Here is a 27,834-nt window from a genome sequence, read left to right as displayed (position 1 = left end):
CGGCAGGGCATTTAAAGCGAAGGCAATAAACCGACGTCGTTAAGGGTACCGGGCTTGATTCCAAGAGCGGCAAGCGTATAGCAGGAGGCGGCAGAGATTTATATGGGCGTATTAGATTAAGAAGTTTTTCGAAAAGAGTGGCCGTAGCTGGCAAAGCATATGTTTAATTGGAGGGATATGGGAGGGGTGTTTCGATGATGATGATGGAGGCAAATTGATGACGCCACAGAGTAACTGAAACGTTGAGCACGTTTCTTCTACAAATTCATGATGGAAAGGAGTGGGTGCAGGTGAGCAACACTCAAGACCTCAACCTTCCTCCGCGCTGTTCCTGACACCTCGCAATGCAGAATACGACAGTGAGAACTTCGGTACAGGGCTTTGCGAATTTATAGTCTGCTTGAAGGGATACTGGGAAAAACTCCACCTCATTTTTGTTCTTAGTAAAACTCGACTGTTTTGCTTCTTGTGGCAATGTTCACATTCTTTATGCAGCAAGGAACTCGCTTCCTGTCCAGAAATTTGGAGTTGAAAATGGCATTTTTTTTTAGAGTGCAGCTCTTCGGGCGCGCGTTCCTGCGTTTCGCGGCTTCGCCGTTGTCCCTCGGAACCAGCTCCGCAGCCGGGGCAGCGCACTGCTCCATCAGCGCGCTCTCCCACGGCGCCATCTCCTGCACGCCCAAGCCGAAACGCATAGTTGAAACAGCTGATGTGCTGCGCTCAAATTTCGCATTAGGAAGTAACGTAATCGTCGGCAATTTTTTAGAGCGCAGCTCTTTGGCGTCCGTTCCTGGGTTTCGCGTCGTCGTCGGCCTCGTAACCAGCTCCGCCCCCAATGTCACGCTTTTCAATTGGTCGAAATGCTCGTGACGTCACAGTGCGCGAATTTCAAATGGGGCCAATTGTACTTTGGCTAGTAACCATATGCAACCAATCAAAGGGATCGTATAGTGATGCTGCAATTAAGTTGGACTGAGTTTAGTTAATTGCTTAATCAATTAGCCTAATTAATATAGAGGAGAATGAAGAGGTCAGAAGAAAAGAAAGCCGCGCGCCGCAGCGACAACAGCGTCCGCGGAAGGAGACGCTGCTGAAAAAAAACAGAAGTACGAAGCCGCGTTCCCTCCACCACCACGCACTTCCCCACTCAGTAAGACGTTGCTCGTTTCATATACGTTGTGTCGAACATCCTAGACAGTTCCAACAATTGACAGGTTAATGACAGAACACGATGGATAGAAATACAATAATATAAATATAGCCTAATTAACCTTTCTAGTTAGACCGCATAAATCAATAAAACCGAGAACGAAATTGGTCGAGTTGGGGAATCGAACCAGGGTCTCCGGAGTGCGATACGAGCACGCTAGCCACTCCGTAATGCCAGCTGAATGGTTTGGAATGAACAAAGGCGCGTCTAGCTAATACAGCGTCTTCGTTCACTCCCATCTTCCCCCTTTCCCTTACGGCGAGGTGCAGGTGTCCACCCAGATATGCGAGAGAGATACATTTCCTTTCCTCAAAAAATAAATTTACCGTCCAGCAAGGCGTACAGCCGAATTGGCGATGGCGTTCTGTGGACTCCCTGGCAGCGTTGCAAGACGCTGTCGCGTTCCACTCTTACAGGCGAAGCTTAACATGTTAACCACACATCAGTAACACACGCAGACAGCCAATGGACGCGTCATTCGCTGGCAGCACTTGATTCATCATTCACAACCACATTCTTAACGTACGCTTCCTTGCCGCACATGACAAGGACGTACACCACGATCACATTCTGCGCCATTCCTCTGTACTTTGCTTTGCTGAAACCTGGATGGATCCCGAAGAGCCTCTCGAAATCATAGATTTCCTATACTGCTGTGGTGCTCGCAGAGACCACAACAGAGCGGCGGGAGTCGCTATCTACTTGCGCACAGGTCTCTCTGCAATACCAGTCGAAATGTTTGGCACGTCACATGAAGTTGGCGAACTGTGCGCCGCAAAGTTGCCCAACGGCTTGCTGGTAGTAACTGCCTACTTCGCCCCTACCGCACTCACGAAAGACGTCGTGCACTTCCTGCAACTCGCATTAACCGTCCATCGATCCACACCGATGTTAGTAGTGGGGGACTTTAATGTTGACATAAAGACAAACAGCAATTTCCTAACACTTATGCGGGAGAACATCCCGTTCCTCTCGCTCGTAACGCGTCCCACGGCTGTGACAACCTCGCGAGGCACTTGTATAGATCTCGTCTTTGAGAATCAAGCATTGGTGTACCAATTCGAACATATATCACTCTATTTCTCCGACCACAAAGCTTCCTTCATGACTGTCAAGAACTGTTAGTGGAGTCTTTGTTAAAGGAATACGTGTGAAAAATAAAAAAAAAAAATTCTGTGATAGCGCATACATGTGTTGCTCGATTTCTTTGCCTCAATCTATCGAAAAGGTGAAACAGCTTATTTGCTGCGCTCAAATTTCGCATTAGGAAGTAACGTAATCGTCGGTAATTTTTTCTTTCGCGACTCCGTTTAAATGCGCGTTAAGACAATAGCTGACCCCGTGACCGCTGACTCAGAGAAAATGGCAGTGTGAGCCAGACTCGGACAATCGCATTAAAAAAAAACTCCTTTCATCACAGCAATTGCTTGTGAAAACGCCTGGTGGCGGCAATAGCTTACTTTAAATTTCTGGGTTATTTGGACCTTATAGACACTTCGTTCCCAGTTTAAATTAACCTCGTTTTCATTAGAATGCCGTAATCGATTGATATAGGCGAGCTTAACCTGTCCCCAGAGTTCAATCTAAAGTATCCGTAAAATAAAAAATTATAATAATAAACCAGTGACATTACTTATTCCTCTTTCTCTAAAGTGATTCCAGTTTGTTTCAGTGCGAACGCACTGAAACAAATGGAGCGCAAACTCTTACTGTTTGCGTGCAGCCGCTGAGGGAGTGACGAAAGGAAACGCGCATAGTTGACGCCCTGGGGCAGTGGACACTCTCAATCGTGCTTTGAGGTACATGGCGGTGGTGTCCACTTCCAAATAACCGTGCTTTCGCACAATATTTCGTGCTTAGCAATGCTAAACCACCAGCCATCTTTTTTTCTTTTCTAGCGATAGTTGATCAGCCGAAAGTTCCCGGAAAACGCGTAGTAGTGTTTAACGTGTTCGTCTCGTCACCAAAAACCTTCCATGATCAAATGACTAATTTCGTCGTAAACAGGTGGGACGCGCGCTCGCAACAAGGGGGCGCTAAACGCCTTGAAACGCCGACATCTTGAAATGACTGCTTGGCGCGCCATCCTACGCGCATGCACAGTAGCTGCCGCCACAGTCACGATAAATACGCCAGTGGCTATGTGGTATGTCAATCGCATTGCAGGAGGGGACGTCACCGAGTTCGGGCGTCGTACTCTGAACGCTGCACATATGCGGGAGGCAAGAGCCATTTCGGGTCGGATGTGGGGCGAATGCTCGCCGGACGCTGACCGCAAAACGCTGCACAAGACAGTCAAGTTTATGCCAACACATTTCTGGCTCCATAAAGCACTAGTTGTGATCCTGCCGAAGCCGAAACATAATCGTCACCCACCAATGCGTGGCGGGTAGCATTCATAGTGTATGCATCAACTGCCAAGGCACAATGCGCGCAAGCGAGCGCTGATAATCGGCATTGCCACGCACGTAATCGCGATTAATTTTCTTTGTAAGTTTTTCTGTCAACAATGGTAGACCTTTAATTGCTAAAATGCTAACATCAGTGCGAATAGGCTGCGGAGGACGAACAGAGGCGGGATTTACGCGAAGAAAGCAGCTTAGGCAGCGCTGAATTTGGGGGGAGGGGGGGGGGGGGGACTAAGGGGGCTGCAGCCCAGGGCCTCACTTGCGATAGCAGGAAAAGGGGGCCCATTTATTCTAACTTGCTTAGTATATGGAACTGTGGACAATGGAACTTCGAGTGACACGTATGAAGCGAGAAAACCAGAACAAAGAGACAACCCCCCCCCCCCCCCTCTTCCCGCCCCGCTAGTATAACTTCGTTTAGCCGAATCAGTTAGGGAGAGCTTGTCGAGTTGCAAAAACAGGAATCTTCCACCACCCTGGCGGGGCCCCCTTTCTTGCGCTTTAGTGCCAAAGAACTGTCACGAGCACAAGCACGTACTTCTATTTTTAAACCGTCGCTTCCACGGTGCTTTTCACAGGACCAAATCCATACCTACGAGAAACATTGGCTCTACGAGTACTCATGCAGCGTCCTTTGCCGAAATAATAATCGCCCCGACTCACCCCTCCCCCCTCAGAACACGGTACTAATAACTGAGATTGGCAGACGTCCCTCTTCTCAGCATGCTGTCCTCGTCGAGTGGGCAGCAAGCATCGCGAGTGACAGACGTGCTGGTGTCGCGTGTTCGCTAGAGCGCAGCTGACATAATGCGGGGAATGTTCTCGCAGACAGCAGGCGCTTGTTGCAGGTCTGGAGGTTTGAAGAATTATTTCCGCAAGAAAGGCGGTTGCGCTGTGAGGAAAGCCAGGGAAAAAGCTTTACAAATAGCTTGAGAGGTCCCGAGTTCCTCTTTACAGAGCAGCATTGACGGTAGCGACAAATAAGGAGAAAATGAATTATAGTATGCAGATCGCGCCGGTGATGGGCTCGCCGTCTGCCAACAGGAAGGCGGTGGTCTGCCGACCGGCAGAACGTCTCAGCATTTGAAAGTGACGGGTCTCAACGCAAAACTTTTCTCGTACCACTATTTCACTTGGTTCATCACTTATACAATTTCCCCGGTAAGCTATGAAGAGCCTTGCAGTCTAGTACACAGTGTGTTTGGTCGCCACTGGTTTCAACCCAAAAGTGTACTCGTCAACGTCCTCCAACCGGTGCTTGCTTATGAGGAAAATTTTCGCCCTGTCCTTCTCTCGCTCGTGCCAGCCGCTCAGTACGGAGTAAAATTAATGACACCTCAAAGTTGCTAAGTTCCGTGGCCAGCGTCCTCAAAATAGATAGGGGCCGATTGTTTTGGTTTTATTTTGCCCCATGGCAGATCCAACAGCGATATTTTAGTTTCAGTGGTGACAGCGGTGCTGTCCTTGGAGGCGTATATTGCCACGAGCTCAATAAATTTTAAAACTTTTTTGTTTTGGTCTTCAACGGCATCAAGGCGATGCCCTGTGATTCTTTTATTCGCCCACGTGGGACAGGTTACATCGCGTACCAGAATGTGCAGGAATGTTCGCGATTGCGTGCGGCCCTTCTCCGACACTCGGGACCACTCACGTAGATTTGCACCGCTTATACACAACATTCTAAACTACGTTTAAACGACCGCCACGTACACTCGTCAGTAGCTGCTGTCGCGACTACCAGCTTCGGTCATTTGTGAGCTGAATGACGAGTTCGTTCGAAGTCAACGCCAGCCCACCAGCCTGTCGTCTCCGCAGATGTTGTTTCTTGCTGCCGTCTCCTAGTGCTAATATTGAGGGTAAACAGCAATGGCAGATCAAATGACGAGTTCAAGAGGTAATGATGAGACGAGCGCTAACTTTCGGCAAATCTTTTTCGCACGGTCGTCGAATATTTGCCAGTTCTGAGCTCATGAGCAGACATTTACGACAAGTAATGTTTAGTGCACAAGGTCGCGCTTTCCACCGCCCCCGGATTGTAAAGGGATGCCAGTGAAATTAATTAATTCATTCATTTATTACTAGTGCCCCGGAGTGCACGGCTGTGCCGGCACAACTATACAGGCATAACTTCGCCCCGAAAAGCGGTGAAGTGTCCGGGTGTCACTTTTTTCACGCCGGCAAGCATATTTGTAACACCGGCGTTTTGAAAGCTTCCAGAATTTCCATCGACGAGATAAAACCAACATTCCAAGGCATTGCCAGTTAGGTTGCAGTTGCCTTCAGATGATCGACTTTCACTCTTGAAGAAAACATACCCAACAAACCTGGACAAAAGCATTTTTCAGCGGGAAACCTTTTATGAACGCAATTCTTTCATATAATGTAATATTTCACTAAAACAATCAATGTTTCCGCAGATCACCCTACGGCAGCATTGAATTTTTTGCTATGGTCAAAAGCATTCCCCATGTGTTTTCTATAGGAGTCTTAACTGTTCGATGCGATCGATGGAAACACTTTAAAAGAAAGATTTTACTGCATATCAGAAGAATGGACGATTGCCTTCGATATTTCCGTAAAAGTATCTTACAATTTTCCAATTTTTGAAAATTTTTGTCCCAAATTGCTGCACATGCCTTCAGTCGCAGTTTTAAAGACTCCCAATGCGCCGCAAGCACGGACAAATAATGCTTGTATATCCTGAAGTACTCCGGGCTCAATCTCGGAATGGTGCTGCGCAGTTAAAATAATAGCGCTCTGAAAGTCTGATCTGAAAGAGAGAGAGAGAGAGAGAGAGAGAGAGAGAGAGAGAAATACTGTTTCTGTCGTCCAAGTCGGGCGGACAGGCCTATACCTCAAGCCTGACTAATCTCCGACATTGTTCGCTGTAACTCATGTATAAAGCGGCCTACATTCGAAGCAGCCCGCACGCACTGTCTCAGCCCTCAGCTCTATTACTAAGCCTCAGCTCTCTGAGCGGCCGGCAGTCACGTGCTCTTTTCGTGAATCAGAGCCTGCGCGCGCAAGGCACCGCGACCACCTTTACTCGCTCACTTTGGGCGCAATCAGGTGCTGCAATTTGCGCGCCTCTCATTAGTCTTGCTCGAAGACAACGGCGACGATAAAAGGCGCACCCGGCGACGGTAAGCGCCGGTTACGCGGCCTTGCCCCGTGGACGAGCTCCGAAGCCTCGGTCCGCCGCCGCCGCCGGCACGCGGGGCTTTCCCATTCGTCGCCTCTCACTGGGGGGACCTTGAGACGTTATTGAAAGGCAGTGATTAGGTGGCGGAGTCTGGAAACCAGTTTACGCGGGCCACTGTCCCTCCTTCGTTGCTGCTGTTGCCGACCGCTGGTCAGCGTCGCCGCTTGCCCTGGATGATCAAACTCGCCCGGCGTTGCAGGATTATGGAAATGAGGCATGCGCCGAGGACCCCCGCCCACCCGATAGACAAGGGTTCCCACTATCTTCGGTAACAGCGAGATCCGTCTCACCACCGCTATACCTGAGCGACGAGGGGCGAGTTCCTGCGAGCGCGCGCGCACAGCAAAAAAACGCCAACTAGGCCGGCTCGTCGGCCGTACGCAAACAAAAAGATCATGTTCGCTCGAAGGGCTCAGCCCAGTGGGGCCGGAAAATGTAGATTCATATGTCTGTGTGCAGGGACGAAATAACCAGCTTGACAGGCAACTTTACCAGCATATGCTCCCTCTTTTGACTAACGACCCTGTTCGGTGGCTCCACAGATCATGCCAGCGTTGATCGCGCTACCAGGAAGGAGCTCGGCAAGTTGAAACCAGTTCAGAAAGCGAAACATGTCGCAAAGTTTAGTAAAACGCACTAAGCTGGTGCTCTAGACGAGCATACGCACAGCAGATGTCAGACTGATTGGCTCTGCTACGCAAAAAGCGATTAATGGTTTACATTGGGAAGTTATCTACCATCAAACACAAGTCCATGGACTCTACAGGCAAGCTATGGCATTGATGTTTTCCCAGTATGAAGTCACAATGAAATTAAAGCTAGTTAAACGAAAAAGTACAGCAGAATTTTAACTGGGAGGTTTTCATTTTGATTCCTGCACTTCTGCAACTGCAACTTCTGCAAGGCGACCGCTTTTTAGAGACTTGTGCAGCAAAAGTAACCAGGCTCCATGGTTTGCTTCTCATTCATTTAAGAGAGCCCTCACGGCTTCCCTAAAGATCAACAAGTTCTTTGGAGGTGAGAATAGGGGTTCTCTTTATGATACAGAGATTTAGAGCTTGAGGGCTGGCATAGTAGCTTTAATATACGACTGAGAAGAAAAACGTGCAGCCTGGTTACTTTTGACAAAGACTGTACATCAGCGCGTGCTTTTAGCTTCCGATTTTTGTAACAGAAACCATTCGCGGCTTCCCCCAACGGGTGCCACGCCAGCTGCGATGAGCGCCAGTCTCCACGCACGCACCCGTTCTGCTGGTTCTCGAACCAGAAGCGGTCGGCGTCTCGGAGCCTCTCGAACTGCTCGCGGATGATCTTCCGGAACAGCGGTCCCGGCCGACCGTCGTCCGACTCCAGCATGCCGCCCACGAACAGGTCCACCTTGTCCAGCTGGTCGCGGTACAGCTTGCGCAGCTTCTCGAACAGCTGCAGTCGCAGATAAGACAAAGGGAGACACTGAGTTAGCACGACACCGTTCGCATAATCACTGGCAAAAAAAAAAAAAAAGCTTTGAACGGGATGTTTTACGTGAACATGCCCTAAATGGCCACTGCTTCTGGAATGCCGCAATTACGGACTAAACAGGTCGGCTTCTCCAAGGCAGACATGGCCGTATTTAGGTTACTGTAATAAAATTGCATTAATTTAGTTAGTTTTCGAGGTAATTTGCATTCCAATGAATTACTCTCTGGCCTGGTAATACAGTAAAGCAGTGACTTACTCCTGGGAAGTAATTTGCCCGCGAAAGTAATTGATGGATTAATTTCAAAATGATTTGATTAAAAATGCCCAATTTATTTTCTGCGGCAAACCTCAGTCGCTTTGGGATGTCACACCCTATAAAGCCATGAAGACCTGAACTGCACACCATGCTCAGTTCACGAGCATCTCGTATTGCGAACCATTAGCCGTCTTGCGGAGGATGGTCCAGCATCCTTTGAAAGAAAGAGAGGAACCCTTTAATGGAAAAAAATACAGAGAGCATCCTCTGAAAAGCGCTAGGAGTGTGGCTAGTTTCTCTACATTGCTTTCTTTTTCTAGTATTTAACGAAAATATACACCTGCTGATTCAAACGAAAACATTGGACGAAAGTCTGTCTGGTTGGGAAAATTAATTTAGGAGACAGGTTACTGACGCCAACCAAGTTAATTTTTGAAAAAAAAAAACGAGGTTTCGGGACCGGCTCGGTCTCTTCTTCATGGTCTGACTACGGGCGAGGCGCAGCTTGGCTTTTTAGCACTGTATTGCTATTCCCTTCGTGGCTTTCCCGTTCGTCTACCGACCAAATTTCGAGGTGTTCCACATCCGTGCCATTGGATACGGATTCTTCTTTGCCTTCTCTAGATTACATCAGCTCTGAAAAAAAGTCATTGAGCTGGACACCCAGAACAACTAAGCACTCTCGTCTTTCGCTACTGTGTCCTGCTCTCTTTTAGAGACAACCCCACGCACTGTCCCAATACCAGAATACGAATGCTTTTCATGTTACTCCCCTTTCTCTTTCATTTTTGTATCCCCTCAACCCCTTTCCCCCCGTGTAGGGTAGCAAACCGATTATTCTTCCGGTTAACCTCCCTGCCTTTCTTCTTCTACCTCCTCCTCCTTCTGTTCATGTTGCATAAATGCATTGGCTTAAGATTCCAAATGTGCTAACGAGGAGGATGCGATCAAACACAGAGAGACGCGGATGGACTGAGTTCCTCGCGGATTGAAATTTGCTGCGGTAAAAAACCTCAGCCACAAAAAACAAAAACAAAAAAAAATCATGGACAGAACTCTTAAGCGGTGCTGGACAGATAGTAATGCCGATGCGTTCACAGCGCGCAGTGCCATAGGTCGCAGCGAGCACCATGCTGGTTGAGGGAACTTGAAGGGACGTTTCATTGCTGTATTGTACTTTTCTTGTAGCTTAATCCTTCAGAAAGGAATGACTAGGAATAAAATGAAAACCAAACTGAGCCGACTACAAGCCACCGTCCGCTCTGACCAGATCCTGCTGTCACCGTCTTCGTTGCCTCCGGCTCTGACAAGGATGAGCGAATACGTGGGACCGCACCCAGCTACACGGTCAAGCGGCGTCTTTTTGAGCTACACGCTTTCGCAGGCAGCCTTGACGAGAAACGGACGCCCGCTCACCACTCGCGTAGCCAGCAGACATACTCGACGAACGGATATGCGTTTCCGGCAGCCCTGCTACATCGCTGCATGACGCGCGAGGAAAATGGGCCTCGGGCGACATCCACTGGGTGTACGCCGCTTCATGCATGGCCCGCGGGTTTGCCGCCGCTTCGCTGCGCCGGTGGCCTACGGTAGCCAAGGGGCCCGATGCGCGCCACGAATGTGACGGTCACTGACGACGACTGCGATTGGCAGAGAGCAATGCACGACAGAAGCGCCCTCTCGTTCCCTTTTGTGCTAGCTGGGAAGTGGAGCAGCGTCCAGTGACCGCGCCCGGGGGTGAACCCGCACCAAGAAGCGAGCGGGAATGGCGAAACAAGAGAGGCTGCCGAGCCCGTGACGCAGAGCCTGCTAACCCGAAATCACGATCGGCGTGACGAATGAACCGGCGTGGAGGTAAGGTGACGGGAACACGGGGGAGGTGTTACTGGGCGCCCAACGTTCCGCCACATCACGAATGGTTCTGCAGCTACAGCGGCCACTTTCGTAGTGTGAAGGCACCGCGCTCGCAGCCTCCAGGGAGGCGCGGCAAGCTCTTGTTTTGCCCCTGGGCGCTTCGCTCTGCATTCGGGCTTTTATTTGTGCAACCCCGTAATTACCGGGGCGTGCACAGTGCGCACTGCAATGTAGCGAAATTACACGGCCTAATGGTTCGCTAGCGCAGCGAACTAATAAGTATGTAGTTCTATGGAGAATATACGACAAAAGACCAGATGCACGGAACTTGGGACGCCCAAGAAGACATTCAGCATGGGAAGTTCGCTGGCGGTGTTTAGCTGTCGCAGAATACACGTTTGCATTCCATTCTAATAAAGTTGATTGTTAGGTAGAATGCAAATTAGAACGCATACGCAGCACACGAACCGCTGCCATTACCCCCAGTTACTTCCCTTACTCTCCCCCTTCCTACTGGAATGCTCGGCTTCACTCGGATGCGGCAGATGTTAACAAAGGGCTTCAGCAGATCAACCCGTCTTTCCCATCCAGCCTTATAGCCCCGGCTTCGTGTAGTTTTTTATCCTTCTCCTGAACGTGCAAAGAGCGCCAACTAAAACTGACCCAGGAAACAAGCTCAACTTGTACGTAATAGAAGTGGCGAATGGTTGAGGGGTCACTGGTACTGACGGAATGTTTATGGTATTCGCAGGCATTAAGGCAGACTAAGCTTTTGAAGTACGGCAGATATGTGCGATAGGTTTCAAGTAGGAAGTTGTACAGCGTCCTCTCCATAACCCCCCCCATTAAAAAAAATATGTCGGATGACATAGGTTCTTTTTTATTTTCAGCTTCCAATTTGAATGTTTCCCTTCTATCCTTCTGGGTCCAAAGGAAGTAAACAAAACTGTGAGGCGCATGTGACTCTCTTGCCGTAGCAGCGCTCGTAACCAGCATAAACGATGAATTTGCTATATCCTTACTCTTCGCGCCCTTTCAGCGCTTGATCACGGAGTGACCACCGCTTCTCCCTTCTAACCTGGCTTGAAATGAAGGTAAATAAAAAACAAGCAGTCCTTATCAGGTTTCCTTTCATTGTTCCCGCTTCCACGGCTAACGAGAGCAGTCTGACATATGCAAATGTTACGCTATATAGACACAGCGAGACACTGAGGTGTGTAGATATCCTTGCTTCGAAACAGCCATAAGACTTCCTTGCCACTTTATACAGCTGACAATGTTTCTAGGCTACCACAGGGTGTGAACTAATGCTCCTCTTCTGATTTCTCCAAGTGGCGCTGTTCCCTTATAAAAATGGTCTGTAGACTTTCTAAAGGCTTCTTATTCACTCCATTGCCTCCCTGTATATATTTCCTTTTGTCTACTCATAGTCTATGGATTTTCTATAAGCAAACGTCTGCTACAAGTGTATCGCCATAAATCTATAGAGTATCTATATGCCGCTTATGGGATTTATATTGTCCATAGAGCAGTCTACAGGATTTGTCTATAGAAATTCTATAGATTTTACAGACAAACGCCTATGAATAGTGTATAGACTGTCTAAAGAAATTTTATAAGCGTTGTAGCAGGTCTTACTAGCAAACGCCATTTGCTCGCGAGCAGCCGAGGGCAGCAAACTGGAGTTTTCACGGGTTCCTTGTCATGATTCATGTTGCGATTTTTTCTTTTGCGCGCTTTGTGAATGGTCCACATGGCACCCGCTTTTGTAGCGGGCTGCGAATGCCATTAATACTTTTCTATCCCCCCTGGGGGAACAGGTGGGAACTGCCAACGGTAGAGGAGGAAAAGTCCGTAAAGATTCATGGCAGATAATGATCCCGGGCTTTTTTTTTCTAACTGATCAGCTGCTTGACAGATCCGATGGCAGAGGTCCTAAGCACATGCACCTGCGGAGGCCGACCAATTGGCCAGAGACTCATACAAATCAGGCGAACTGGTGGCTTGCCGGCGCCGACAGGTGCATGAACCCAGGGGCTCCCGACTGTGAGCCGTACACTGCACCGCTAGGCCAGTGCACTGGGGGTCCCTCTTGTAATACACCAGATGCATTCGAATGGTCTGCATGCAGTTTCCCTAATGCACAAATGCTCATTCACAGCGTTCGGGAGGGTACTTCGGATGACTTTGCTTGACTACGAGCAGCACAGCGCATCTTCGCGACCTGTCGAGCGCAGAAGTTTCCGATTTTGTGAACCTACAGGCTAGAAACCGTAGGAGGCAGCACGAACTGCTTGTTGTACCATCTGACATGGTTACAGTCAAGGAGAGAAAGGCGGTACTACTCCTAATTCATCACTCTTCGCCATTTACAACTCCGCACCAGTGGAGCTGTATGTCTGAGAGCACTGGTGGCACGTGCGCTCTGTCCCTCTCCCATCGCTTTTACTTTTCCTGCGGTCCTCCTCGCCAGCGCCGCCTGGCCATGTCAAGGTGGTGCGCTGGCGCGTGCTGTTGCCGCGGTTATCGGAGACCGCCGAGCGTTGCGCGCGGACCCTTGACCCAAATGAGAACGGAGGGGAGAGGGAAGACCTTCTCGGGCGCCCGACTTTTCGCACGAATCGCCCCCCTCGCCAGTTACGCAAGTGCCTCCTCCCCTCTTGTAGGATGTAACCAGCGGCGGCTCCTTCGCGCACCGCCGCGGCGTCACTTCACTCCGCACTGAAACAATCGGGCAGAGAGGCGGGCGCGGTAAGGTGCCGTACGATGGCGTAGGAAATGAGGCATGAGCAAGTAATGCGGGTCGTTTAAGCCGTGCGTATAAACTTAAAATCAGACCGAATATGCTACGAGGATAGTGTTTCATTGCATGCGCATTTGTACCGAGAGGTTTTTTATCTTCCTCGAAGCACTTGCCGCCAGCCAACCTCGTCGAAAGCTTACTACCGAAGCTTCGACGACACTGCAGCGACACTTACATGCGCACTTCTGCCAGCTCTTAAAGGGACACTGAGGACAACGCTATCAATTTTTTTTTGTTAGTAAAATCCGATAGTTGGGCATTTTGTGGCTTTGTTGCCGCTTTTCCGGCAGCAAAAGGTGCATTTGTTGTTAAGATGAATTCAAAGCTGAAAAACTTTTTCCAGCCGCTCCGATTAAAACTCGGCACACTCCGATGACGAAATAGGAGGACAGTGACTTGAATGAGCGGAAACGGAAAAGAGGACTCCGTAATTGCTGGTCGCGAGCGCTGCGCTCCCACCTAGCAGCAGCCGAAATCAAAACTGTACTGCCAGCCAGACGTTGAAGGCCTCTATCAGCCGTCGTCGCTTCGTTTACGTTTGCACCGACGTTACTATGGATCTCGTTCCTGATTCCGACAGCGAAGTTCTCGGAAAGAACCGCGGCCTGCATTCAGCGACTTCAGCCCTACACAGCGTGCGATGCTTTTTTTTTTTTTTTTTGAGGGCTCAGGCGCGGGTTTGGCAAGAAAGCCCTAGCGCCGAGGAGTTGGAAGCGCCTCTGTCTTTCCGAGCCACTGTCACGACTGATGTATAACGCCTGGTACGCGCGGGCATATTTAAATTCTGTAATAATAGTCCTCGTAGGGCTGGTTATGCAGTTCACCGTCTTATTACGTTCACGACGCGAACACTCCGAGCGGTGCGATTGCTAACGTGGAGGCGCGTTGAACATTGGCTATGCACAGCCCTATTTCCTTGTCGCAGTTGCGTGTCGTTGCAAGAACTTCGTCAGGGGAGCACTTCGAGAGGCACTTGGAGGACCTCTGCTGCTACGCCCTTGTAAATCGAGGCGCATAAAGGAACCATGCAGGCGCGCAGAGCGCATAGCCGCGAAGCACCCTAAAACATACCGAAAATCAGCTGGCCGCCTGTTGCGCGCCAACTGCACGTTTTCTTTGACTTCAAACATTCAGGTGGTCTTTTTTTTCCGTCTTCATCGTGTGATAACAGTGTACTGGTAGCTTAAAAACAAAACTTGTATACTTCAATATTGATCGGACACGTAACTTGACGTATCACGTGAAACTTTGAAGATTCAACTACAAGCGGTGTTCACCTCCTCTCTTTTGTCGTCTTCATGCACATTTGTCAGCCTCTGAGATCTGTGGTGTCTCTTATCCTATTTCATCATCACGCTTGTACTTTCGAGATTGGCCGGTGGCGGAGATACCTGCATTTTAGTTCGTGTTCTTTTCTACCATACAAGAGCTTTGTTTTCAGAGAAAGTGGCGTTTTTGTGCTTAGGAGCCGGTATTCTATGGATTCAAGCCAACTTGAATTTCTCTTCAGCGTACCTTTAAGCACCACAACTAAGTGTTGGAGCCCTTCCGGTGTGCACGTTCTATCCGGAAAAATATACGGGAGCCCCTAGTTGCCGCCGAGTGAGAGTGAGCGGTGGCTCCACCGAATCGTCCGTTACGAAGTATTGATTTTCGGAATTCATACACAACGACCGTACAGAAAGTGCTCTGCAATTAAGGGTGAGTGGATAGAGCGCCCGCCACCGAGCGCATCGAGAGTTGTACTCACACTGCTGCAATCTTACCGCGGCGCTGCGAAAGGATTTTGCCATCATTGAAATACGGCCACTGCGGCCGGGTTAAAACGTGCTTGTCGCGCACGGCAGCCGGGCACAGCAGCCACTAAGCCACCGGAGAAGGTAGAGCAGGGAGTGGAGGCAGCATGCAACGACTTCAACTAAAAAAATAAGCGAGCGCATTAGTGCACACAACTTTACTTTTCATCGTTACTTTCTTAGGCTACGAATACATTGACATTATAGGCGCGCTTTCGTCTTTTAGAAGAACAAAGAACACAAAAATTCTTCCGTCTTTTAAAACCATAGGACTACATTGGAACCTTTAATATAATATCTGCCAAAATATTTACCTATTGACAGAAATGAGACTAGAAAATGATTTCCTAACAGATCTTATTAAGGAGCACTGTAGTGATACGTTCTCCTATTGGACTGACTGAACCATCATGTCAGATTTTTCTAAAACAATGGATTACGTATGAAGGATGTCAGCTGTCTGGAATGCGTCAAAACAGAGCCTTAGTAATGCGTTAGCATTCAAGGGGTCATTTCAAGCGGAAATGACGGCCACCGCCTGTCAGTAGCCAGTGGCAGGTGGCAGCCTGACCACCGACCTACGAACAAACTTTGTGTACTATCTCGGATAAATGCCACCACGAACATAACGACCTCTCGCGCGTTGACCGCGAATATAACGAACTAGCATGTGTTACGAACTTTGTGTTATAACGAACTTTAGTGTCAGTACCTCTCATGCAACGGCCTTAATGCTTTGGCCTCGAGTATAACGAACCTAAGTGTACCACCTCGTATAGAACGACCGTTAATGTGGCAAGGTGACTGTGTGTCAAAGATGATTGGTATCGGCCCAGCTACCGACAACACAAGGAAATAATATCCAAAACGTTGATTTTTTCGACCCTTTAAGATAAAGGTTCTCAGGCCTAATTTCATTCATTCGTACTGCCCGCCGCGGTGGCTCAGTGGTAACGCGCTCGTCCACCGAGCCGGAGTACCCGGGTTCGAGCCCGACCGTGGCGGCCGCGTTTCGATGGAGGTGAAACGCAAGAGGCGCCCGTGTGCTGTGCGATGTCAGTGCACGTTAAAGATCCCCAGGGGTTCGAAATTATTACGGAGACCTCCACTACGGCACCTCTTTCTCTCTTTCTTCTTTCACTCCCACCTTCCTCCCTTCCCTTACGGCGCGGTTCAGTTGTCTGCCGAAACATGTGAGACAGATACTGCGCCATTTCCTTTCCTCAAAAACCAATTTAATTTATTTACCAGGAGTGGGTGTTCATTGGCGCGACGAGAAAAAAGTAACAAATATTGAAACCAACACTAAATTCCACGTAAATAATGTTCGCCTGATACAAAATGAAACACTGGCATATAAATCAATTAAAAGATAGAAAACTGTGCAGCTTATGCAAAAATTTGCGAAATGATTGTGATGTAACAACGGCGTTTGATAGCACGTTGCATTCTTTAGTGGTTCTGGTAAAAAAAATAAATTTAAAGCAATTATACTGCAGAGGACGAGTTCTCCGAGTTCGATTTCGGACACCTGTCGGTGAAGGAAAAAATTATATTATTCTCCCAAGCGTAATTCCAGACGGACTTAGCCAAAACGTATTACGCATTGCTAGCTCGCACCGTCAAGGTCTTCGGAATATGCGAACGGTGTAACCGCCGACACACTTGTATTGCACCGGTCATCGCAACAGTTCCATCGTTCGTGAGGGCGGTTTCTTCCTTGTCTCTAAGTTGATTCATGAACTGTCCATGAGCGACAAGATCATGCCGAGCTTCTCGTCGCCTCTTCGCGTTAGTAAGCTCAAAAATTACATTTTCTTTTTTTTACCGTGTATGTGCGTGCCTGTGGTACAAAGCATAAGAGAATATTACCGCACGTAATAACTTACTCCCTTACCTGTTTTGACAGCCTGATGACGTGGCAGGAGAACGTTTTTTATAGGCACATATTTCGGTACGGAAAGAAAATTTAACAGCCATCAAAAGAAAAGGCACCGAGTGCTGGTTGCTTCGCGAGGTAAGCTAAATACGCAAAAAAAAAAAAGAGAGAAGGATCTTTTAGGTAGCAGGACAATGGCAGCGGTAACGAGCCGGCCGCCAGGGGAAACTTGTGATGGCAGATGCAGTTCGAAGACTCCGGGAAAAACCCCACTCGCAAAACCGCGAGAGGCAGGGCTCGACAAGGCCGCAGATCCAGCGGCGATCCTTCAAGAGACAGTTTTACTGCCTCGATATCTTATGCAGCTTGATGTATCGCGGACACGTCGGCGCGACAGCCTCGGGCTGTCGCTAAGTGGCACAAATGAGTTGGGTGGAGTCCCGCGGGCCGCCGGTTAACAGCGGGGCTGCCAGAGAGAGACAGCAGAGTTTATTAGCTAATCGCTCTGGCAATGACCCCTCAGAGCTTCTGCGGCGGGCCACACGCTACCTGCACACCCCCTGATACTCGCACCACTGGCGAATCGGCGACCGCATCGATCACGCCGCTACGAGGCGCCCGATCAGAGACGAACAAGGCGCCTTGTCCGGCATAAATGTCCCGCGGGAGCAATAATTGTCTGCGGACCATTACAGTTAGCATGAAAGATGGATGGGCATTAGAACACGAGCTGGTTAGCTGAACCTATACGCCGTTTTGTTGTCGCTGTTGTTTTTTATTTGAACCCAAGTGCTCATCGATCGGCGTTCAGTCTGCACCTGCAGCGGCGGGCACGACCGTAAAGGAGAAACACGGGCAAAAGAGCCTGCATTCATCTCAACAACATACTCTCGTGATTACCGCATATGCGGCTGACTTTCAGCTGCATCTGGCTTGTGGTTATGGAGCCGAGAGCGCCGCCTGTTTCTCTTTTTGGCCGACTACCTCCAGGCCTTGACTGCTATTGTCGCGACAATCAGAGTCGCCTGCAAGTGGATTTCGGCGGCGCCGTGGTTATTGCGGCACGCCATAGCTCTCGGCACCATCGCTGCTCCTTTTCCTGGTCTGTAGTTATCCCCACGGCCTCTCCACCTAAGGCTTTTTTATATTATTATCACCACCGAAGACAGGGACAATTTAAGGCGTCTCGCTAGGTCAACAGCAAGACTCGTCTTTCTTCCTGGTGTTCGTGGCGTGGCCAGCCCTCTTCACGAAGTCTGCTGGATTCCTCGAGGCTCTAGTTTTCGGTGTTCAAATAAGACGCCATCTTTTTTGGAACAGCTAGAAATACATCTTCTTCGTTTGTTCGAACACAATGTATCTTTTTTATTTTTATTTTATTTTCACAATACTGCAGACCCTCATTTGGGTCCAGGCAGGGAGGGCAGAAAAACACATTCACACAACAGTGTAGCACATATACAATCAGGACAGGACAGGACCATGTACCAAGTGGATAATGTTTTCATTGCAATGTAAATTAAGACAGAAATGAACGCTTTCCAGCTGTTGGAAAGAAAAAAAGATAATTCCTGGCGCAGATATCGAACCCGAGGCATCGGCCAGTGTAAAGTCATGTTAAGAGTGCACGTGCGCCCGCTTCAAGAGGGCGAAACACGGAATGAACCAAACCGATCTGGTCCGCATGTGAACATAAGCAAGTTGTGCAGGCTACGAAAGAGCCAATAGTGCATGTTCTCGCCTACAAACGAACATGATGGTTAGCCGAAAATTACCACTATTATCAATATCAATAGGAAATTACCAATATCATTACGAAATTACCAATACCAAATAAAATTACCAACATCAGTCAAAAGAAAAATACACAAGACCTGCGTCCTGGTGGTCATCATCTAGGGGACTGAAACCTTCACAAAGAAAGGCAAAATGAACTTTAGCGTACTGCAGAGTTCAGTGGACAGGAAGGTGATACGTAGAGCATTCAGAGACAATTACTGACCAACGGCGACTAAAGAAGAGATTCCCTTCAATATTTTCCTAGAATAAAACAAGAAAACCAGTAGGACTTGGGCGGGACCTGTGACGAGGGGATCGTGCAGGTAACCGATGTATGAGGGTAAGAAAGTGGACACCAAGCAGAAGGAGACACGATCTGGGCCGCCTAGGAATCAGGCGGAGATGAGGAAAATAGTCACGATTTCTTCACCCTCTCTCGGATATCAGCGCAACACCTAATCCTAAACAAGAAAGATGGTCGACCGACGGTAAAATAAATAGTCCCGTAAAGATAGGGACTGCGGACTAACAAAGTCACAGTGCACGTACTGTGGACTGACATAGTCACAGTAGTTAGTCTAGTCACTGTGTGTCCTTCGTCTCTTTTCTGTCCTTCGTCTTTTGACTGGTTTATGTGTTCAAGACTATGTAGCAACTGACCGAGATTGCAACTCTCCCCCGACAACGAAATGTTCACATAACAGCTGCTGTGATTTATTGAGCGTCAGCGGCACTCATCGTTCATATTCTCAACTTCATTCGATTGCGGGTAGGTCGCGGGGCTGTGCGATTAGCGGGGTCAACTAGGGCATCATTGTAGAAAACGCAGTGATCGAAGGTTTGGGCCGTGTTTCTGGCAACGAAAGACGTCTGCTTGAAACGATCGACTTATGTTGGCGTGTGTCAGTGGTGAAGCGGACATACATTCACATAAAGAAAGAATGCCTCGAGTGGTTTATTGTTGCGCAGCGCGGGCCGTTTAATCGAGTGCCGATTATATTTCTAAGAATTTTCTCCGCTTCTGCCCTTGGGAAACATTTGAACTTGGTTCCGCATTTGGTTAGTTCTGGAGCGAGGCTGAACGACCCGGCAGCGCCTTATAGATCTTGTTCTGCGACATACAGTCACATTGCAAATTTGGAGCTTATTGTAATTAACCTTTAGCGACGCACGCATTTCAGAAATATTGAAAAATATTAGATTTATTAAGATAAATACGACAATAAATCGGGTGAATAAAAAAAATGCGATAGCAATTAACCCTACAAAAACGATGTAAGTCTGGCTACGCAGTCAGAGACATACGAATACACATTTGTAAAGTTTAAAGTCATTTTACCACCAGGCTTCATATCAGTAGAAACGTAGAAATTTTAGGTTGTCGTCTACCCATCTAGTTTTTCTAAAGAGAAATGCTTAAGCCTACTTCCTGCATCTATGGTAGTCGGCGCTTTGATTTGCATTAATAAATATGTTAGAAATGCGGTTATGAAATGCTTAATACTTTGAGGAATTGAGAAACGAGGGCTGTTCGCAATCTTGCTGACTGTATCGTGCGTGATAAACCCGAGCACTTCACTGTTCAGCCGTACAGCCGCCGGAGGTGTCAGCAACGCGCGTAGAGCACGCCCTTATAAAAATAGTCTATAGACAGTCTATAGACTTCTTATTGACTCTATTGACTTCCTATAGATATTGCTTTTTGTCAATTCATAGTCTATAGACTGTTTATAAACTAAAGTCTACTAAAAGTGTATGGCCATAAATTTATAGACTGGCTATAGACTGTCTATGACATTTGTATTGCCTATAGACTGTTCTCTAGGATTTACCTATAGACAGTCTATGGACTTCATATACAAAAGTCTATAGACACTCTATAGACTGTCTAAAACTTTTGAAAAGGCGAACAGCGTTACTCGCCTCGGGGTTTGTGCTGGCCAGCTTCTCGTTGATCTGCGTCCACGTGGTGACCGGCGGCAGGCCCAGGTGGCGTCGCACCGTGTTGTAGTCGGGTAGCCCGTTGTCCCGGCCCCGCATGATGTCCAGCGCCGCGAGGTCGCGACGCGTGAACTCCACGGGACCGAACAGCTTGTCTGCGACAGAGGCAAGAGAAGGGTCATGCGAGGCGCTGGCCGTTCGCTGCTTCCTCGCGATGACCCGCTTCCCTGGTGGACGGAGCGCGCCTTGTGGGCACCGATATGCTAGGTTCTTTGCTGGTGCATGTGCAGTAGAACGAAGGCTGATACGCTCTAAACAGGAATACGACTATACGGGAGTAAAAAGTGAGTAAGCTGACCTCTAGCGGACTCCATTGTGTAAAAAGGAGTGGGCTAGAGGACAGCTTGCTCCCTCTTCACTACTTTCTGTGCAGAAGGTAGGTGACGGTGGAGGTAGTGGTGAAACTTTATTTCGTTGACCCTAATAGTCTTTTGATGACATTCGACAAGAGACCATATTTACACTATCAATCAGGTGATAGAGAAATGCGCAGAATATAACCAGCCCCTATACATAGCATTCTATGATTACGAGAAAGCATTTGACTCAGTGAAAACCTCAGCTGTCATGCAGGCATTGCGGAACCAGGGTGTAGTATAGTGGTATGTGAAAATACTGGAAGATATTTATAACGATTGCACAGCGACCATAGTCCTCCATAAAGTCAGCAATATGAAATTCCAATAACAAAGATTGTGAGGCAGGGAGACACGATCTCGCCATAGCTATTCACGGCCTGTTTACAGGAGGTATTCCGAGGCCTGAATTGGGAACAGTTGTGGATTAGAGTTCACGGACAATACCTAAGTAATCTGAGATTCGCTGACGACATTGCTTCGCTAAGTCACTCAGGATATGAACTGCAAAGTATGATCAATGAATTCGACAGGCAGCGCAGAACGATGGGGCTGAAAATTAACATGCAGAAAACCAAAGCAATGTTCATCAGGCTAGCAAGGGAACAGCAGTTCGCAAATGGCAGCGAGGTGCTGGAAATAGTAAGAGCATATGTCTACTAGGCAGGTAGTGACCGCTGATCCGGATCATGCGAGGGAAATAACCAGACGAATAAGAATGGGGTGGAGCGCATATGGCAGGTTCTCTCAGATCATGAGTGGCACTTTACCAATATCCCTCAAGAGAAAAATATACAACAGCTGCATCCTACCGGTACTCACCTATGGGGCAGAATTGTGGAGGCTAACAAAGAGGGTTCAGCTTAAGTTAAGGACAACGCAGCGAGCTATGGAAAGAAAAATGGTAGGAGTAACTTTAAGAGATCGGAAGCGGGCGAAGTGGGTGAGGGAACAAACGCAGGTTAGTGGCATCCTAGTTGATATCAAGATGAAGAAATAGGCTTGGGCAGGGAATGTAATGCGAAGGCAAGATAACCGCTGGTCAGAGAAGGCAAGCGTAGCAGCAGGCGGAAGAAAGTTAGGGGGGCGGATGAAGAGTTTGCGGGGATACGGTGGCCGCAACTGGCAAAGGACAGGGTTAATTGGAGAGACATGGGAGAGGCCTTTTCCCGGCAGTGGCCGTAGTCAGGCTGCTGCTGCTGCTGATGATGATATTATAGTAATACCTCGTAAGGTGGACATGAGCCCTCGGCGCTCGGCGACCTCTATGGCTCTTCTAACTACCCGAAGTTGTCTCCCTGGGACGAAGCTGAACAACGCGGCCTCCCACTGTTTGGGGTTTGGGAGCTGCAAGTACTTCGGGGGTTTGCCCCCTGGGCATTCATACGGTATGTAAGCTAAGGCGGTTATTTTTGTGCCCACACAGGTATCTCGCAATAATGAACCTCAGTAGAAAATCAGCGCTCGTGCTGTGTGCGCCGTTAGATTTCCGCCTTCTGTGAGCTCTAAATTACGTTAGAGATTCGCACCGACATGGATTCGTAGCCCTTCTTAAATGAGGTTGGGTAACTCAGAAAAATACGCCCATGTTTTTTCATCAACAAAGTAGCGTCAAGAACGCAGAAGCTTCTGCGTAATTGTTTTGTGCGGCACCAACCTATGAAATTTCCGGCTATGTTAATTTTGTAACTATAATGACGACAGCTAGCACGACATTTAGGCAAGCGGCAATAACAAAGTTAGAACGTACAGACTTCATCAATCGCGCTAAGCTTCGCTAATACATTCACCTCAGTTGTACACGTCCTGCGGATTTTTCCCCGTCATTGTTTTCACAGATTCGTTTCTCAACAACGCCATACATAAGCGCAGCCACCAAATCGCTCGGACTGACCACGATGAGCGCTTTACATGCGACCGAAATGAAATTCCCACCACCGAAGCATGCTACGCACACTTCGGAAAGCTTTAACAAAACTTCGTTCTGGGCTAGTTGGTGGGACAAAGAAAGGAAACGACACACACGGAGCGCTCGGAAAGCTTCTGTGCTAAAGAGTACGTGCATTTTTTATTTCCACTGCACACTTACATTGCGCACTTTAAAACCATACACGACGGAAGGCAACAGTAACCGAAACCGTAGAACATAGGGGAAATCTTTTTTTAATTTTTTTTTACCATTGGGAGGAAAGTAGGAGAAAAAACAGTATTTTTTATTTGTTTTTATCAATGAGAGATTAATGAAAGTAGAAGAAAAATCCATGGATTCGGACCCGGTGTGATCCGAAACCATGAATTCCGAATTTCGCATCCGGTGCCCTACCAACTGAGCTACAGTGACGGCTGCCCAATATTCTGCTTTCGGGGGAATTGATGTGTAGTGCAACCGAACCTTGAGAGTGTTCACCAGCGCCACCCTCATTCATATGGGTGGGCGCAGTACGCCCTGCATTGCCGCGTGTTCCACGTAGGAACGTGGCCGAACGGTGAGGGCAGAAGCTGTGCGAGAACCCTCTTACGCTACCTACGGCATCAACACTGCCATGTTCGAGGCCCTCGATGTACTGTTCAGCAGACAATTGGGTAGGTGAATGAGGGAGCTCGTTACGACTTACAAGACGGATGCCAACAGTTGGCTGTTGCCTTCAGTCACGACGTCTTGACGACCACCTCTTTCCACACATTTAAAATCAAACAGACGAAGGACGACGTGTTTTGCCCCAATAGAACTAGCGTGCGCAGCGGACACTCAAACCTTTATATTGTCTATGGGATTTATATTGCCTATAGACTGGTCTATAGGATTTGTCTATAGAAAGTCTATAGACTTTATAGACAGGAGTCTATAAGGACAGTCTGTACGATGTCTAAAGACATTTTTACTACTCGGTGTTAATTTGTTTATGCGCAAGTCGATGGTTAAAGGGGAGAAAAGTGACATTTTGAGTTACGCAGCTAAATAAACAGGTATATTGGTGGCAAGATTTTCGAAAAAGTATTGATTGGGAATTATTCGCCATGCGTACCACAAGATTTGAGGCAATTTCATTCGATCAAGCGTTGCGTTGTAAAACTTATTTCTCTCAGTCCCGAGCTCATAATTTATAGCGTTCTCGCTATTGAAAGAAAAGATGACAAATGACAAAAGCAGGGAAGAACTGAAAGTGAGAAAAACATCTATTACAGCATAGAGCTCTCGATATAGGTCTTCGTTACGGACTACATACCTCCAAGAATACAACTGAAAAATATTGATATTGATGACTATGTGCTTTTTTTAAATGAAAATGTGATACCATAAATAAAACCTGACGATTGATAAACAACACCGATTCGATAAAAGAATACTCATTACAAATGGTTCCAGAGCTGCCAAGAGCGCCGCTTCTTCGTTCCCTTACATTTAGCAAATACGTTAATCTCTGATGAATCTGACATGAATTCATAAATTTAAACAGGAACAAGGCAAGCTAGAATTTCGTAGAACAAGCTGCTCCTGAGCCATCAAGAAGTAGCCATACCCGACGCTCAAAAGGAAAAGGACGGCTCAAAGGGAGCTCCGATTTGTGCTGCATGATTGAACCGCAAACACAGCCCAATAATCAGTGGCTTGTGGTGCAGTGGAAGCAGCGGCGACAGCAGGTGTGGCGGCCGCTAGCCACGGTGGACGCGGAGGAGGGCGCAAAGTGCATGCGTCCCATTTGATTGTCTATGTAAGTTAGAATCGTGCCGCAGTGGTATGTCACCTTTTGTCCACTCTGCGAGTGCGTTGGCGATCTTTCTATGAACGCGGCCCAGGCGGTGGCTTTAAAGGGACAGTGAGGAGAGCCCTATTAATATTTCTTTTTAAAGCAAAATCCGATAGTTCGGCATTTCATGACTTTGTTGCCACTTGGCCGGCAGCGAAAGATGCATTTATTATAAGAAATTTGGATTCGAAGTTGAAAAAGTTTTTCCCACCGCTCTCATTCAAACTTGGGATTCTCTTATGACTACACAGGAGTAAGTGACGTGAAACATGACGTGCACATGACGTAACGCAGACTCCGTGATTTCTGACGCCCAGCAGTGCGGCCTAGCAGCAGGCGAAAAGAAAGCTACCGCCGGCCGCTCGTTGAAGGCATCTATCGGCTATTGCGGCCGTCGCTACCGTCGCTTCGTTTGCGTTTGCACTGGAGTTTTGCCAGCGTTACGACGGATCCCGTTCTCGAAGTCGTCAACGAAGTTCTCGCAAATAGACACCTTTAGCATACTGTGTACCTTGTTACCGTTAGCGAAATACCAGGAGCCCACGGTGAGCAGGCACTGATTGGTCCCGATGCTGCAGGCGCGCGCGTAGCTGCCGGGTACGTGGCGACATCTGGCGACGTCAAGGATACTTGCGCATGCATTGGCTGCGCTTCAGTGATTCGTGGCTTCTCGTATTCTAGTGTTGCTAGAACCATGGGTTCTAGCAACATTGGTTTGTCCTATGACGTCATCACGCTTGTACTTGCGATTTTGGCCTGTGGCGGCGATACCTGTATTTTGGTTCTTGCTCTTTTCTACGTTACAAGAGTGTTGTTGTCAGTATGAGTGGCGTTTTTGTAATCAGGAGCTTGTATTCTGTCGATACAGGCCAACTTCAATTTCGCCTCAGTGTCCCTTTAAGGAAAACAGAGATCTCTATCTTGTCTCGAAATGTGTAGGCACCGAAGCAGAAGACAGCGTGTGCCCGGAAACTGAGGACGAAACCTTGAAAACCCCTCACAGGGTACTCGAGTGGGCTCGGGTCGACAGTCACGAAATCTCGGAGTGGCTACACTAATGGCGCCCGTCGATTCCGCTACATCGTTATGTGCTTGGTTTGGTTTGGTTTATTGGGGTTTAACGTCCCAAAACAACTCAGGCTATGAGGGACGCCGTAGTGAAGGGCTCCGGAAATTTCGACCACCCGGGGTTCTTTAACGTGCACTGACAACGCACAGCACACGGGCCTCTAGAATTTTGCCTCCGTCGAAATTCAGCCGCCGCGGCTGGGATCGAACCCGCGTCTTTCGGGTCAGCAGCCAAACGCCGTAACCACTGAGCCACCGCGGCGGGGCCATCGTTATGTGCGTTGGAGAATCCGGCCCCTGAATCACTGACACCATCTATAGATTCAGCTTCCATGGTTCTCCTTCTAGAATACATACCCACAACGTCACAAGCCACCCTGGACATTACCAGCAGCACGGACAAATTATACAGCCGCCAAATGCTCAACTATCTACTCCCATTGCTTTTAAATAGGCTCATTGATTTAAATTGTGGCGTTTTATCATTCAAAGTGTGATTTTATTGCAGCCACTCTTGATCATAAGCATCACCACGGAAGCTATCTATAGCGCATCGTTCTTTGTTGTACGTTTTTTTTTAGTTTACGCTACAGGTGTTTAGCTGATGTATAGAGTGTGCAAATGTGTTCCTTGGTCATGCCTTTCCTCAAAGATGGTGAGAACTCAGCCAATCAAGTAGATTTTTTTCTGACCATTTTTGTATATTATGACCGGAATCAATATAATTATTATTATTCCTTCTCATTATTCTTATCTGACTTCCATCATGTATTTCTTTTGTTTATTAGTTGTATTGTAATGTATCTGTATGTATTGTATTTGCACTGCATTTCTCTGATATTTTTTTACCATCTCAAAGTGCTCCAGTCAAGGGCTCCCGTTATTTCTGAATAATAAACAATGAATGATTGATTATTGTTTTTTTACATATTTCTTTTGCTTGTATTTTTTAAAAGAATCTTTTTGATGTTTGAAGCTTTTTCTGCTGATTTTGTTTATGTCATTTCGCTGACATTTTGCGCACCTCAAGTCATATCTACTTTGGCAAGCTCGTAACAGAAAATGTAGTGGCGACACCGCCATGCTCATGGTGGCTGCGGCGCACAGCCCCGCGAGTCCCTGTAAAAGTTTTCTTGCGCACGAAAGGCGAGATGGTTGCGTTGAATCCGAGCAGAACTCGAGGGTTTCATTCTCGTCGACGGAAATCAACTTTGAGTGTCGCCATCGAGACTTCAAATCACGTGATATCGCCCGGCTAAAGCCCACACGGTCGTAGCGTCCTTCAGCGGCGATTTACCCTTCAATAGCAGCTTACCTCTGACGTCCGAGCAGAGGATGTGGTCTTCTTTCTCGGCGATCTGCGATGCCATCCCCAGTATGAGCTCGTCGATACCGGAGGCAGGCAGCACTTCCTGCGGTAACAAAGTGTCCAGACAAGGAAACGTTGACGCGGGCGCAGATGGCCCGTGCGGAAAATTGCCTGCCCCAGCAAGTCACACTTCGTAATTAGTGCTCATAATAGCGGAGAGCAGTGCGAAGCCTCCGTCTAATGCGGAGTGGCAGCCCAAAGTACGCTGCAGGCTTAGGCAAGACGCGTGGCGCTTGTGGCGATAATAAAGTATCTGAAGGTTTATTTGTGAACAATGGCTCCATTTAGAGGACTCGAATTATTCTAAAATACTGGAACCATCTTCTTGATGCTCACAAACCTTCCATATTTCATTGAGCTTTTCGAATAAACAAAGTTCTTCATAAGGGCGTCATGAAATAGTTCACAAACTGCAGCGCACAGAATATTTTTCACAGCGCCCTCAGCTGCTGCCTTGCTGGGGATAGGAAGACTTTATTGAAATCGTCTTCACGTCACTGGTCACCAGACAAAAATGACTTCAAGCAGCTGAATGGGACGTTTTGCACGCGAGAAATACACAAACAAGCCAATGCACAAACATACAAAAGAAACTGACACCGAGATATGAATACCAGCACTCGTCCCACCAACATGATTATTA

General features: G+C 48.0%; 1 protein-coding gene across 3 annotated transcripts in view; it reads right to left on the bottom strand.

The window, feature by feature from the left end:
• The window catches only part of Duox (dual oxidase), a 183,534-nt gene that overhangs the window by 31,093 nt on the left and 124,607 nt on the right, over nucleotides 1-27,834 (bottom strand). For all 3 annotated transcript variants that reach the window (XM_089546380.1, XM_089546381.1, XM_089546382.1), the window contains exons 10-12: nucleotides 27,138-27,234; nucleotides 20,572-20,744; nucleotides 8,064-8,242 (exon numbers count right to left, since the gene is read on the bottom strand). In XM_089546380.1, coding sequence (XP_089402506.1) covers nucleotides 8,064-8,242; nucleotides 20,572-20,744; nucleotides 27,138-27,234 — 449 coding nt within the window. The remainder of the gene's footprint in view (nucleotides 1-8,063; nucleotides 8,243-20,571; nucleotides 20,745-27,137; nucleotides 27,235-27,834) is intronic.

Source organism: Amblyomma mixtum, chromosome 5, assembly GCF_055824585.1.
Source record: "Amblyomma mixtum isolate Tamu chromosome 5, ASM5582458v1, whole genome shotgun sequence".
Classification (NCBI taxonomy): Eukaryota; Metazoa; Arthropoda; class Arachnida; order Ixodida; family Ixodidae; genus Amblyomma; species Amblyomma mixtum.
The sequence above is the reverse complement of the archived record's forward strand: the minus strand, read 5'-3'. Positions and strand labels throughout refer to the sequence as shown.